Source organism: Eptatretus burgeri, chromosome 3 (assembly GCF_056783735.1).
Source record: "Eptatretus burgeri isolate ZD-2024b chromosome 3, Ebu_testis_v1, whole genome shotgun sequence".
NCBI classification, from domain to species: Eukaryota; Metazoa; Chordata; class Myxini; order Myxiniformes; family Myxinidae; genus Eptatretus; species Eptatretus burgeri.
In genome coordinates, this window is record NC_140963.1 from 21361979 (window position 1) to 21376341 (window position 14363).

At 47.4% G+C, this 14363-nt stretch overlaps 1 protein-coding gene across 7 annotated transcripts in view; it reads right to left on the minus strand.

Moving 5' to 3' along the window:
* Positions 1-224: 224 nt before the first annotated feature.
* The window catches only part of LOC147029519 (uncharacterized), a 79377-nt gene continuing 65238 nt past the window's right edge, over positions 225-14363 (minus strand). For 6 of the 7 annotated variants that reach the window (XM_085872599.1, XM_085872600.1, XM_085872601.1 and 3 more), the window contains 3 exons: positions 13201-13278; positions 702-761; positions 225-374 (listed from right to left, as the gene is read on the minus strand). In XM_085872599.1, the coding sequence (XP_085728725.1) occupies positions 280-374; positions 702-761; positions 13201-13278 (233 nt within the window). In that variant the 3' untranslated portion in view covers positions 225-279. Of the gene's footprint in view, positions 375-701; positions 762-12330; positions 13103-13200; positions 13279-14363 lie in introns of those variants that run through there. The other variant, XM_085872598.1, reaches the window with a different exon arrangement.

Sequence of the window (14363 nt, forward strand, 5' to 3'; positions counted from 1 at the left end):
CATATACTAAATGGCATAACTAACTTAGGGACAACTGTATGTTTGTATGCATACGGTTCCGAGAACCGTAACAATATTATACTTACCACAGTTGTGGACCCCCCCACACCCTACTTCACGTCACAATATTATGACTGTATTTGAAAAAAAAAACCCATTAATCAGGAGAATTAAATAAGTTGAATGAACTACGTTTTATGCCGAGTTTGCAATAAATAATTATTTGCGCTGAAATTATTTACCAAAAGCTTCACAAATATACAAACCATTCCAACATTTTTATTGTGAACCGTCAATAAACCCACCAGAGATGCTGGGATTGAGTATTTCCTGACAATGGTTGATTTGCTCTGTGCAGTTGTGCTCATCGCAAGCTAAAGGGACAGAGTTGTCAAGTGAGTATGGGAGAAGGAAGAGATTGGGGTTACACATCTGGCAGAAACATGCTTTTTTGGTTTAAGGAAGCAAGAACAATATTAAGGTATATAACAAGAACAATAACAAGGTAAATGTTGCAAATGGTTTTGGAAACTCTCCTACTCATTTCAAGTTTCCCGGTGAAATTGTTTGGGATCTGGTGTTGCATTAACAACGACTGTTGATCATGTATATTCCATTCCTATATGATTGCACACCTTTCCCTCTTTGTGTTACTGCATTAATCTCTGGATATGGTATGTGTGCAGACAAGCCAGACTCACCCTCAGGGTAGGCCTTTGATATATACGTGCAGGTCTCGATGTCAAAGTCCTGGTACATCCCTAAACACACACACACACACACACACACACACACACACACACACACACACACACACACACACACACACACACACACACACACACAATTAATTACACAGTACAAGCTATTCCTAAAATATAATGCAATTTAAAGGATTGCAGTAAATGATGTTAATTTCACAACATCTTATATTCAACTTCATTTAAATTGTAAATCTCAAAACAGTTACTTACCAAAAGTAAGCACCTTAACCTGTACACAATTGAATGGTTTCCGGACCTCATGGATCATCAGCTGGGCACCGTTCCTCGAGGTTTCGATCCTTTCAGCCCAGAACCTCTCCAAACGGCAGATCCACAACCTTTGTCATGAATCCACATCACTAGATTACCTACATCAGTAGATCCACAACCTCAGTTGCATCCAGGCAGTCAGTCAACCCATCAATGCAACATCACTAATCAGATTTTACTCAGGAGAGGATTTAATGTATTGTTGCGGATCCGGGGGTGGGGGGTTCTCGGACGAATCTTGATAGCCAAATGTTACAGATTCGGCGCCACCCCACCACCGCCGTCTCCAGGGTTTATAACGCCGGCTGGCTCGGCACAGGCCTCGGGTCATGCGTCTTCAATCGCGATACCAACGTACCCCTGGACCTTACCAGTTGGGGAAATATACCCAGGTTACAGACTGGTTTTGTCAGATGCCGAGCGTTTTCTGCCAGTCTGTAACCATTTTGGTTTTATATAACAATCGAACGGATCATTCCTCGACGCGACACAAATTAATCCATAGCGGCAACTTCATACGAATCAGCCAGATTTATTAGCAAACATCGGAGAACGCAACACAAGCAAAATATTGACGACAATGTTTTAATTAATCTGTAACCCGTTCTTAACGAGGGAGATACGGATTACTGGTTTCGACGGGGTCCCTACAGAGATAAGCCTAAAACGACATGCAGACAAGACATAGACAGCATGCAGACAAGACAGAGTACTTGGTGATGTTTCATGGAGGAGAGGAAAGTGTCAAAAGTACGAATGTCGCTCGTAACAAGCCGATGTCCACGGATTCACGCCTCAAGCTCGAGCACGCCGCGTGGAAAAATGGCGCTCATCTTCCTTTGTCGCACCGCATGTGGCCTCCGCGCGCTCTGACCCCGCGTAAGGTCGACGGCACAAGACAGTCAGATTGACGATGGCTTTCAGCTGGTTTCTCACAAGGCCAGCATACAAGTCCAGGCCTGGCCTGTTCACCAGACAAGGCCAAATCGAGGTACCGGGCTCCGGCAGACTGTGTCCATGGGATTCCAAGACGTCGTCGAGCCGTGAGGTGAGTAGGGACAGTCAGAGGCTCCGTCGCTTCTCTTGCCTTCTTGGCACACACTCGCCTCGAAGCCCGACTGCTCATCCAGCACATCGCGCCTCGACACCCGTTGTTTCTCTCTTGCCTTCACACCTCGAAGCACGACTGCTCAACCAGCAGATCGCGCCTCGACACCCGTTGTTTCTCTCTTGCCCTCCCGCCTCGAAGCCAGACTGCTCCACACCGTCCTCTCAGTTCTTTTCCACCTTGTCTTTTTCGGGGCATGCGCCTTTTTGAAGCAAACAAAACTCCTCCCCTTAGTTTCACTTCATCTTTTTGGCCACTCCCCCTCTCAGCACGCTGGGCGGAGTCTCGCCCGGAGAGAGGAAGGAAGAAGGATCTCTCGATCCACCACCACTGCACAAACAAATAACAGCCTGTGACACCTCCCGACACACATGTAATGTCAAATTACCGAACAACCTGACTAAACATGCATTTAATGGGGGGTCTGAGCTAATCCTATATTTAGTAGTCCAATAAGGGCCATTTCTGTAACCCTTCCCACACCTTTCTCCCGAGGCTCTTCCAAGCCTCCATCTGGGGCAGCCTACGGTAATGGCCCTGTCTAACGTACAGCACAGATCTCCCATTTACTCTAACCCACAACATGGGAAGCACTTAACTCCAAAAACCAAAGTGTCACAGTAAGATTGGCATGTCCCTATCCTCATGTGTCAGGTCACCAATCTAACAAACAAATTCACACTCTATGCATTCTACTTAACATTCTAATTATGGATTTGAATGGGAGGGCATTCAATTTTACTTTTAACACCAGTATTGGCATAGGAGCAGAACATTCAAAGGTTCAAAGTTCTTTCACATGTTCGCTCCTTCATGCACCCTCCCGGCAGAATTGTCCATTCACCTATGAGGGTTTCCTCACTTCGTGGCCTTATTGGCCTCTCACCAGGTGAGTTCAGTCAGCCCAGTGGCCTAATCTCACATAGAGTTCTTCGGCCCACTGAGCCCACAAAATGGCACAAATCTTCAGCCACAACAGCCCACAAACGCACTTTGGCCTCAATGGCCCACAAAAATGCTTCGGCACATATGGCCTACTCACAAGCAGCAGCACGCAAGAAGCCCTGCATTGGACAGCAGGTGGCACGCAATGGTGGCACGGTGATATCGATGGTAAGCAAATGCAGTTTGAAGGTGTTCTTGAGGACGCAAATGGGTGTGATGACCTCAGACCAGGTGAGATGGAGTGTACCCTTAACCTTCCTTGCCTGACTTGTTTTGGTTAATTTCTCTTTTTTTTTCTCTTCGTTTCTCTTTTACAGACAGGATGGTGTGTTTCTTACTCAACTGTTATCTTTGTGGATGTGTGCTCATGACATACTGGTGGCCTCTCAGACACTTGGAGAGGGTGACCTAGACTGGCCCTTGCTAACAAATTTTCCCATCAACATTACTCGTAGCAGGTGTCACGCATGAATGGTGTGGAGGAGAGTCCATTGAACTTCACCATTTACTTTTAGCTCTAAACAATGCAACAAACCCTGTTATGGCGAGAATGATCCTTATGACCCATTTTTCCTGACCTGGCACACTGTTCCATTCTATTAAACCTGGGCAAGGCCCTTATTTGTCTTTTTCCATTTGGTGGTGCCAGACATAACTCGCTGGCTGGGGAGTGTGACTACTACTAGGCCTCTTTGCCTTCTTCCAATCGGGGGTGGAGGACACTCCGCGACCACGGGGCTCACCTGAGCGTGCTTCCGGCGCTCTAAACTAAGGGGTGGCTCTCTCTCTTACACCCATACTGTGCTCTCATAGCACCCACACTGTGCTCTCCTGGCACTAAAACCTACCATGCTCTCCTGGCACTGAACCTACCATGCTCTCCTGGCACTAAACCCTACTGTGCTCTCCTGGCACCTCTGACAGCCTTCACCTGCCAGGAACCCCCAAAGCCCTGGTGCCCTATTTTGCAACTCACCAACTTCTAATACCATGTCACACTCCCAGCCAGTACCCCCACACCTTGGCCTGCACCTACCCCTCGCAGTCCACCTGCACAATGGTACAGCAGCCAGAATCCATGTCGAATCCTCGAAGTCCCCCGAACCTACACGAACTTGGTTAGGAGACTCCTCCCGACAGGGTACGTTGTTCGCACTCACTCTCCTCATTTGCACAATCACGCCATTCACCCTAAACACTTTAGTCATTCATTCCACAGTGCCACACACCCAGTCCACAACACCATCCAAAAGCTTTCACTTTTATGTGAAAACAAAAACACACCAGTCCCTCGGATCCCACTTGGTCATCAAATTTAACTGGTACACTTTTTCATCAAACCCCAATAAATTTGTCACTACTTCCGGCGTCCGCTGGCCTCCTCCATACTGCCCGAATCGTTTATTTCCAACAATTTAAACAAGACACAGAAATCTCTTCACCAGCCTCATGAACCTCTGCATGGTTCTCACCAGGCATTTCAATCCTTCCTCAAACAAGCCACTCTTTGTTATCCACTTGTTTCAGGTGCGTCTAACGCTCTGCCTGTAATGTCTCCACCACTTTTTTCCAATAATCACCCAAATCCACTCGTGCCACTCTTATGTTTTCTGTCATCTCTCAATTTGCAATCACTTTCGGTACAATTTTCAACGAATCTCTTGCATCCCAATTTGGCCTGCTTCTTTGGCTCATTGGAAGGGGAGTGAGGGAATGAATCCCTCATTTCCCATTACATGACCCCGCCGCCTTTCCGCCACGGCTCGAAGGGGTCACGCCTCAATGGGGGTTGTTGCCCACCCCCTCCTTTTCTCCAGGGTTCGCGAAAGTCAGGCAAACCGCAATCGGTGGAATGGCCTCCCCCTCTTCTCCAGGGTTCACGGAAATCAGGTAAACCCCAATTGGTGGAACGGCCTACCCCTCTTCTCTTGGGTTCACGGAAATCAGGTAAACCCCAATCGGAGAAGCGGCCTCCCCCTCTTCTCCATAACTCCCTGAAGACAGATAAACCCCATTCAGCAAGCCAAACCCCTCGTGTGCTCAGAAAGGTTCGAAGACCAAGTGACACACACCAGTGCCACCCGCTACTCATCTGCACTCCACTTCAAAGTTCCTTTGAGGCTGATAGAGAAATTAAAATCCAATTTCTAAAGCCTGCTCCTGGATGCAGCACCTCTAACTCTGTGAGAACCCATGCGGAACTGTCCATTATGGTTTCCGTCCCCTGGCTCAAGTTCTGTCCTGGTGGCATTTCTAGTTCCCCTTGCACCTCTAACCTATTTCCTATGTCACCACTCATTCCATGCTCAGGACTCCCACACACAGCAGGCTGCACACATTCCAAAATTGTGTTGAAATTCCACACCTTCAACCTTGCCTGTGTACTGACCAACTGCCTCGCACTCCAGGGCAACATTCTCGACCGCCAGGTGAGTACCCACACACGCTTCAGCCTCGGCAGCACATACCGGTGCTGTAATCTGGAGTGTGGGCTCACAGCATTCATTCACAGGCACTCCACACACACATTCAGGGGTCAGGCGTACGTGCACCCCATCAGACAGTCTCTTCGTTAACATAAAATTCAATTTCTACCTTAAGCTCCTCGTCCGCACCATGTATGCATGTGCCCACGTACCTGCTTCGTTTCAGTCACCTCGGTCCGGTCGCTTCTCTCCAGCAGGTTGCTCATCATCGGTTCGCCACACTCCTCTGGGGCTGTCAGCTCCACATGCTGGACCTGCTCAAAATGTGTTTCATTCGTCAACAACCCCGTATGCTCCCTCAATGTCTCCTTCACCAGGGTTTGCTCTAATTGTGGTGTCATCCGACGAGTGATGTCAATCAAGTTCCGCACCACTAACATTACTCCCTGTGGTGATATCACACATCCCATATTATTGTGCTGTTCTACTTCCTGGCTCCATTTTCCTTCCCATTTGAGTCGTTCTTCCTCTCTCAGCCTTTTTCGTTGTTCGTTATCTTTCCAGAGTTTTTCCATCTCCGCGTACTCCAACCTTGCTCTCTCCTTTCATTGGTCAATTTTAAATTCGTTTTTTTCCGTTTTTTATCCCACTGTCTCTCTTGTTCTTCATTCTCCAATGTCATTGCTTCCTTCAATTTGTTGATCTCCCTTTCCTGTTTCATTCCTTGTTCTTTTTGTTTCTTATCCCACTGTCTCTCTTGTTCCTCATTCTCCAATCTCGTCGCTTCCTTCAATTTGTTGATTTCCTTTTCCTGTTTCATTCGTTGTTCTTCCAACATCTCCGCATACTCCAACCTTGCTTTCTCCTTTAGTTGTTCTTGTCCTTCTTCTTGTTTCCTCTCCCACTGTCTCTCATGTTCTTCCTTAACCAATCTCGTCGTTTTTTTCAATTGGTTGATCTCCCTTTCCTGTTTCATTCGTTGTTCTTTCACTACTCTTTCTTGCATCTCATTCTTTAGTCTTGCTTTGGCTTCCAATTGTTCGATCTGCACAGTGTGGTTCCTTAACGTTTCATTCTCCGTTCTCTTTCTTTCCTCTCTTAACATCCTCAGCTCGTTTTGTAATTCCGTCTCTTTGTTTTGGTGTTTCCGTAACTCAGAAGCTTTTTGCCACAATTCCTTCCTCATCTCCGCACCTCTTTCGCATGCTTCCTGCCTCATGTCGTCCATTCTCTTACCGTATTCCTTGCTCATCTCCACACCTCTTTTGCGTGCTTCCTCCCTCAATTTGTCCATTCTCTTCCCGTATTCCTCGATAATTTCCAGTTTTTTTTCCATTCTTCTTCCAAGTTCTTCCTTTCCCGAGAATTAATAATTTGCTCTTCCTCTATTCTTTCATTCAGTTTGCTCTTCTATTGTTCCAACTCATTACATGGGTACTCCACTCTACTTTCCTCATTTCTCCCTGTAGTTCTTCGAACTGTCTTGACTTTTCCAATAATTCTTCCTTCCTTTGCTCCAGAGATTTCTCTCTTGTTTTTACCGTCTGTTCTCGGATTTCTCTTATCTGATTGCCTGTTCTTACCTCTTCCTTCAGTTGTTTCAATTCCAAATAGTTTTCACATTTTTCCTTTTCTAGCTTTTTTTTTCCATTCTCTTTTCCAAGTTCTCCCTATCCTGGGAGTTACTAGTTTGCTCTTCCTCTATTCTTTTGATCAGTTTGCTCTTCTCATGTTCCAACTGACGGGTAAACAACACTACTTTATTCTTTTCTCCACATCATTCGCCGACTCTCCTGGCTAAGTCCTCTTCCAGCCACCGAACTCGCTCCTGTGCATCGGCCAACCGTTGTGATTCCCTGTGCACATAATCCTCCTGAACCTCGTATGCATTGGCCAAGTCCTTTTCCAGCTCCCGAATTCGTTCCTGTGCATCGGCCAATTGTCGTTACTCCCTGTGCACATAATCCTCCTGAACCTCGTCTGCGTGCCGTTGTGCCTCGTCCAACTGTCGTTACTCCCTGTGCACATAATCCTCCTGAACCTCGTCTGCGTGCCGTTGTGCCTCGTCCAACTTAATCTGCAACTCCTCTATATAGTTATCACCACACCTCCCCTGCTCCAAGGCATCCGACAATCGTGTATGAATCTCGTCAATGTACGCGTCGTAGTCCTGCTTCGCCTGCCATGGCCACGTGGTTTGAACCGGTTGGCGGGAGCGCTTCCTTCATGCCGTGCGGCTTGTTGCGCTATTATTAGCTGACTCCCGCTTCGTGTCGCGCCAAGGTGGAGCCGTGCCGCCATTTTGCGACTCCATTTTATTTATAATTTCCAAGTTTTACACCCAATCCGCTCAAAATAAAATAAAATTTGCGAGCGTTGTTTTATTATTATTTTTTCCGCGCACCTCTCGTAACCAATATTCGGGGTACGAAATGCACCACAGGTCCAAACATCCCGCTCCTGACTACCAAATGTTGCGGATCCGGGGGTGGGGGGGTTCTCGGACGAGTCTTGATAGCCAAACATTACAGATTCGGCGCCACCCTCACCACCGTCGTCTCCGGGGTTTATAACGCTGGCTGGCTCGGCACAGGCCTCGGGTCACGCGTCTTCAATCGCGATACCAACGTACCCCTGGACCTTACCAGTTGGGGAAATAGACCCCGGTTACAGATTGGTTTTGTCAGATGCCGAGCGTTTTCTGCCAGTCTGTAACCATTTTGGTTTTATATACCAATCGAACGGATCGTTCCTCGACGCGACACAAATTAATCTATAGCGGCAACTTCATACGAATCAGCCAGATTTATTGGGGAACATCGGGGAACACAACACAAGCAAAATATTCACGACAATGTTTTAATTCATCTATAACCCATTCTTAACTAGGGAGATACGGATTACAGGTTTCGACGGGGACATGACCGAGATAAGCCTTAAACGACATGCAGACAAGACATAGACAGCATGCAGACAAGACAGAGTACTTGGTGATGTTTCATGGACGAGAGGAAAGTGTCAAAATCACGAATGTCGCTCGTAACAAGCCGATGTCCACGGATTCAGGCCGCGTGGCAAAATGGCGCTCGTCTTCCTTTGTCGCACCGCACGTGGCCTCCGCGTGCTCTGACCCCGCGTGAGGTCGACGGCACAAGACCGTCAGATCGACGATTGGTTTCAGCTGGTTTCTCACAAGGTCCAGCATACAAGTCCAGGCCTGGCCTGTTCACCAGACAAGGCCAAATCGAGGTGCCGGGCTCCGGCAGGCTGTGTCCATGGGATTCCAAGACGTCGTCGAGCCGTGAGGTGAGTAGGGACAGTCAGAGGCTCCGTCGCTTCTCTTGCCTTCCCGGCGCACGCTCGCCTCGAAGCCCCACTGCTCATCCAGCAGATCGCGCCTCGACTCCCGTCGTTTCTCTCTTGCCTTCCCGTCTTGAAGCACGACTGCTCAACCAGCAGATCGCGCCTCAACACCCGTCGTTTCTCTCTTGCCCTCCCGCCTCGAAGCCCGACTGCTCCACACCGTCCTTTCAGTTCTTTTCCACCTTGTCTTTTCGGGGCGTGCCCCTTTTTGAAGCTGACAAAACTCCTCCCCTTAGTTTCACTTCCTCTTTTTGGCCACTCCCCCTCTCAGCGCGCTGGGCGGAGTCTCGCCCGGAGAGAGGAAGGAAGAAGGATCTCTCGATCCACCACTACTGCACAAACAAATAACAGCCTGTGACACCTCCTGACACACATGTAACGTCAAATTACCGAACAACCTGGCTAAACATGCATTTAATGGGGGATCTGAGCTAATCCTATATTTAGTAACATATGAAGGACCATTTCCGTAACACTACCCCCACCTTTCTCCCGAGGCTCTCCCGAGCCTCCATCTGGGGCAGCCAAGGTAATGGCCCTGTCTAACGTACAGCACAGATCTCCCATTCACTCTAACCCACAACATGGGAAGCACTTAACTCCAAAAACCAAAGTGTCACAGTAACATTGGCAAGTCCCTATCGTCATGTGTCGGGTCACCAATCTAACAAACAAATTCACACTCTATGCATACTACTCAACATTCTAATTATGGATTTGAACGGGAGGGCATTCAATTTTACTTTTAACACCAGTATTGGCATAGGAGCAGAACATTCAAAGGTTCAAAGTTCTTTCACATGTTCGCTCCTTCATGCCCCCTCCCAGCAGTATTGTCCATTCACCCCTGAGGGTTTCCTCACTTCGTGGCCTTATTGGCCTCTCACCAGGTGAGTTCAGTCGGCCCAGTGACCTAATCTCACAAAGAGTTCTTCAGCTCACTGAGCCCACAAAATGGCACAAATCTTTGGCCGCAACGGCCCACAAAAGCACTTTGGCCTCAATGGCCCACAAAAATGCTTTGGCCCATATGGCCTACTCACAAGCAGCAGCAGGCAACAAGCCCTGCATTGGACAGCAGGTGGCACAGCAATGGTGGCACGGTGATATCGATGGTAAACAAATGCAGTTTGGAGGTGTTCTTGAGGACGCAAATGGGTGTGATGACCTCAGACCAGGTGAGATGGAGTGTACCCTTAACCTTCCTTGCCTGACTTGTTTTGGTTAATTTCTCTTTTTTTTTCTCTTCGTTTCTCTTTTTTTTTCTTTTACAGACAGGATGGTGTGTTTCTTACTCAACTGTTATCTTTGTGGATGTGTGCTCATGACATACTGGTGGCCTCTCTGACACTTGGAGAGGGTGACCTAGCCTGGCCCTTGCTAACAAATTTTCCCATCAACATTACTCGTACCAGGTGTCACGCAAGAGTGGTGTGGAGGAGGGTCCATTGAACTTAACCATTTACTTTTAGCTCTAAACAATGCAACAAACCCTGTGATGGCGAGAATGATCCTTATGACCCATTTTTCCCGACCTGGCACACTGTTCCATTCTATTAAACCTGGGCAAGGCCCTTATTTGTCTTTTTCCATTTGGTGGTGCCAAGCATAACTCGCTGGCTGGGGAGTGTGACTACTATTAGGCCTCTTTGCCGTCTTCCAATCGGGGGTGGAGGACACTCAGCGACCACGGGGCTCACCTGAGCGTGCTTCCGGCGCTCCGAACTAAGGGGTGGCTCTCTCTCGCCCCCATACTGTGCTCTCATAGCACCCACACTGTGCTCTCCTGGCACTAAAACCTACCGTGCTCTCCTGGCACTGAACCTACCATGCTCTCCTGGCACCTCTGACAGCCTTCACCTGCAAGGAACCCCCAAAGCCCTGGTGCCATATTTCACAACTCACCAACTTCCAATACCATGTCACACTCCCAGCCAGTACCCCCATACCTTGGCCTGCACCTACCCCTCGCAGTCCGCCTGCACAATGGAACAGCAGCCAGAATCCATGTCGAATCCTCGAAGTCCCCCGAACCTAGACTAACTTGGTTAGGAGACTCCTACCGACAGGGTACCTTGTTCGCACTCACTCTCCTCATTTGCACAATCACGCCATTCACCCCAAACACTTTAGTTATTCATTCCACAGTGCCACACACCCAGTCCACAACACCATCCAACAGCTTTCACTTTTATGTGAAAACAAAAACACACCAGTCCCTCGGATCCCACTTGGTCATAAAATTTAACTGGTACACTTTTTCATCAAACCCCAATAAATTTGTCACTACTTCCGGCGTCCGCTGGCCTCCTCCATACTGCCCTCATCGTTTATTTCCAACAATTTAAACAAGACATAGAAATCTCTTCACCAGCCTCATGAACCTCTGCATGGTTCTAACCAGGCATTTCAATCTTTCCTCAAACAAGCCACTCTTTGTCATCCACTTGTTTCAGGTGCGTTTAACGCTCTGCCTGTAATGTCTCCACCACTTTTTTCCAGTAATCACCCAAATCCACTCGTGCCACTGTTATGCCTTCTGTCATCTCTCAATTTGCAATCACTTTCGGTCCAATTTTCAATGAATTTCTTACATCCCAATTTGGCCTGCTTCTTTGGCTCATTGGAAGGGGAGTGAGGGAACGAATCCCTCATTTCCCATTACATGACCCCGCCGCCTTTCCGCCACGGCTCAAAGGGGTCACGCCTCAATGGGAGTTGTGGCCCACCCCCTCCTTTTCTCCAGGGTTCGCGAAAGTCAGGCAAACCGCAATCGGTGGAATGGCCTCCCCCTCTTCTCCAGGGTTCAAGGAAATCAGGTAAACCCCAATCGGTGGAACGGCCTACCCCTCTTCTCCAGGGTTCACAGAAATCAGGTAAACCCCATCGGTGGAATAGCCTCCCCCTCTTCTCTAGGGTTCACGGAAATCAGGTAAACCCCAATCGGAGAAGGGGCCTCCCCCTCTTCTCCATAACTCCCTGAAGACAGATAAACCCCATTCAGCTAGCCAAACCCCTCGTGTGCTCAGAAAGGTTCGAAGACCAAGTGACACACACCAGTGCCACCCACTACTCATCTGCACTCCACTTCAAAGTTCCTTTGAGGCTGATAGAGAAATTAGAATCCAATTTCTAAAGTCTGCTCCTGGATGCAGCACCTCTAACTCTGTAAGAACCCATGCTGAGCTGTCCATTATGGTTTCCATCCCCTGGCTCAAGTTCTGTCCTGGTGGCATTTCTATTTCCCCTTGCACCTCTAACCTATTTCCTATGTCACCACTCATTCCATGCTCAGGACTCCCACACACAGCAGGCTGCACACATTCCAAAATTGTGTTGAAATTCCACACCTTCAACCTCGCCTGTGTACTGGCCAACTGCCTCGCACTCCAGGGTTACATTCTCGACCGCCAGGTGAGTACCCACACACGCTTCAGCCTCGGCAGCACATACCGGTGCTGTAATCTGGAGTGTGGGCTCACAGCATTATTTAAGTTATTACGAGAAGCTATTATTTAAGTTCCTAAAACATAACAAATATGCTTTTAACCCTAAGATTTACTCAACATATCAGCAAGGCATGAGAGAATACATGTGATCTTGCGATCATCGAGACCTTTTATTTTAAAAGTTACATTTTGAGTGATATGACCTTTTGGATGATGATTGTGTATGTCCATCTGTCCATCTTCACAACTGTCAAGTTGGTGACACAACCATCTCATGTTGAGCCCAATATCCACCGATTAACTTTTCTACTCTTGGTGGCCTTGTTTGTCTCGAAGTACGACCCACTCCTCACTTCTGCTTTTTCAGGATGTTAACCTTCCCATACATTGTTGTTAACCTTTTCCATTAACCGTTATGTGTATAAATTGTGAAAAACAGCAAAAAGGAAAACATTTACAGCTTATACTGTCGATGAAATCCATCTGAGCACTGCAAATCATGACCACTATCATCAATATTTGCAAAGCATCGATGCTACCAAAGCAATTCCTGGGCAAGCGTGAAGGTTAGGGTTATACATGGTGGTTTTCCATTGCCATCCCAGCAGTCAGTCAGGGTAGGAATTTGGAATTTAGCCAAGGTGCCGGCAATAATTTACCTACTCTTTGTGAGGGACACCGTAGGATCATTTAAGTCCACTAACACTATCAGGCAAAACACCAAGTTTAACATCCATCCAAGAGACGGTGCACACTTCCATTGATGTATCTCACTGCCTGCAAAGACGTACAGGTTCTTTCTTGAGCTTTGTAATACAGAAACAGAAAAATATAGGAACATAGAAACATAGTTACATGCAAGTTTGAAGACTAACCTTCACTTTCAGCTGCCTTTCTGTAATATCCTCTCAGGCAGTCGCTCATCTTCTCGTAGCATGAATTCTTGGCACAGTCTGGGTCAGGAGAAGGCCAACACAATTTCACAATCAATATGCCAGTTCATCATGTTGAGATTGTGATGACAGTATGTTTATAATTTATTTTTATAGACAAGATATGTGCTCATAGAAAAGTAAGATGGCGAAGGGTAAAAAGGCTAAGTAATGACAGTGAGGCCAAAACTGGACACAAGCATTAGAATGAATGGACAGTATAACAAGAGAAGAGAGAAGAGGAGGAAACAGTAAGGGGATGGGTTAGGTTGAGTTAATTTGGGTAGAAAAGATTGTGGGGAGGAATGAGGGGGTGATGTTAGATGGTGGTATGTGGTCTGTTTGAAGCCCTTGAGAGAAGAATGCAACTGAACTCTCTCCAGAGGGACAAATGAAAGAAAAGAGGAACACAAGAGTGGAGGTGGGCAGTAAGCAGAATTTCTGGAGATGAATTGGGAGATACTGGAACAACGGGCAAATGGGATGGTCTACCTCGAGATATGCAGATTCGCCTCTAAGCTGTCTAGCCTGGGTTGGAATCCCGATCCAGCTATAAACTGTCATACCGGTGTTTCACAGGCAGGGTGATCCATCAATGTGTGTGCCGTCCCTTGAATGGACGTTAAACAGGACCCAACACAACACAGACAGGGGGACGAGCCTGTCAAAAATTAGAAACATACTGTGACAGGAACATTTCATTTAAGCCTATAATGTCTGGAGCTGCAGCAGTAACCTCAATGGAAAGATTGGTGACATTAGAATGAAGTTCTCAAATATTGGTTGACCCTACTGCTAGGAAGAGAATGAGTAAGAGGAGCTGAGAGGACAGGTGGCAAGTAGCAGGAGCTCGTGGGTTGGTGGCATCAGGACATGGGGTGGGGGTACTTGGATATCAGGTGGTGGAACAAGATGTGAGGGTACAGAAATGAAGGAGTTAATGGACGTGAGCTGCAAACCGGGTTTCTCTTTTGAATCCCAAGTTAAGCCAAACGAAGACAGATATCATTGACCAGGATGGTGAATGAAAACATGATGGAAAGTACTGCTGATGTATGCTGGTTTGTGAGCAGGAATATAATATATAATCGGAATATATCACAAAC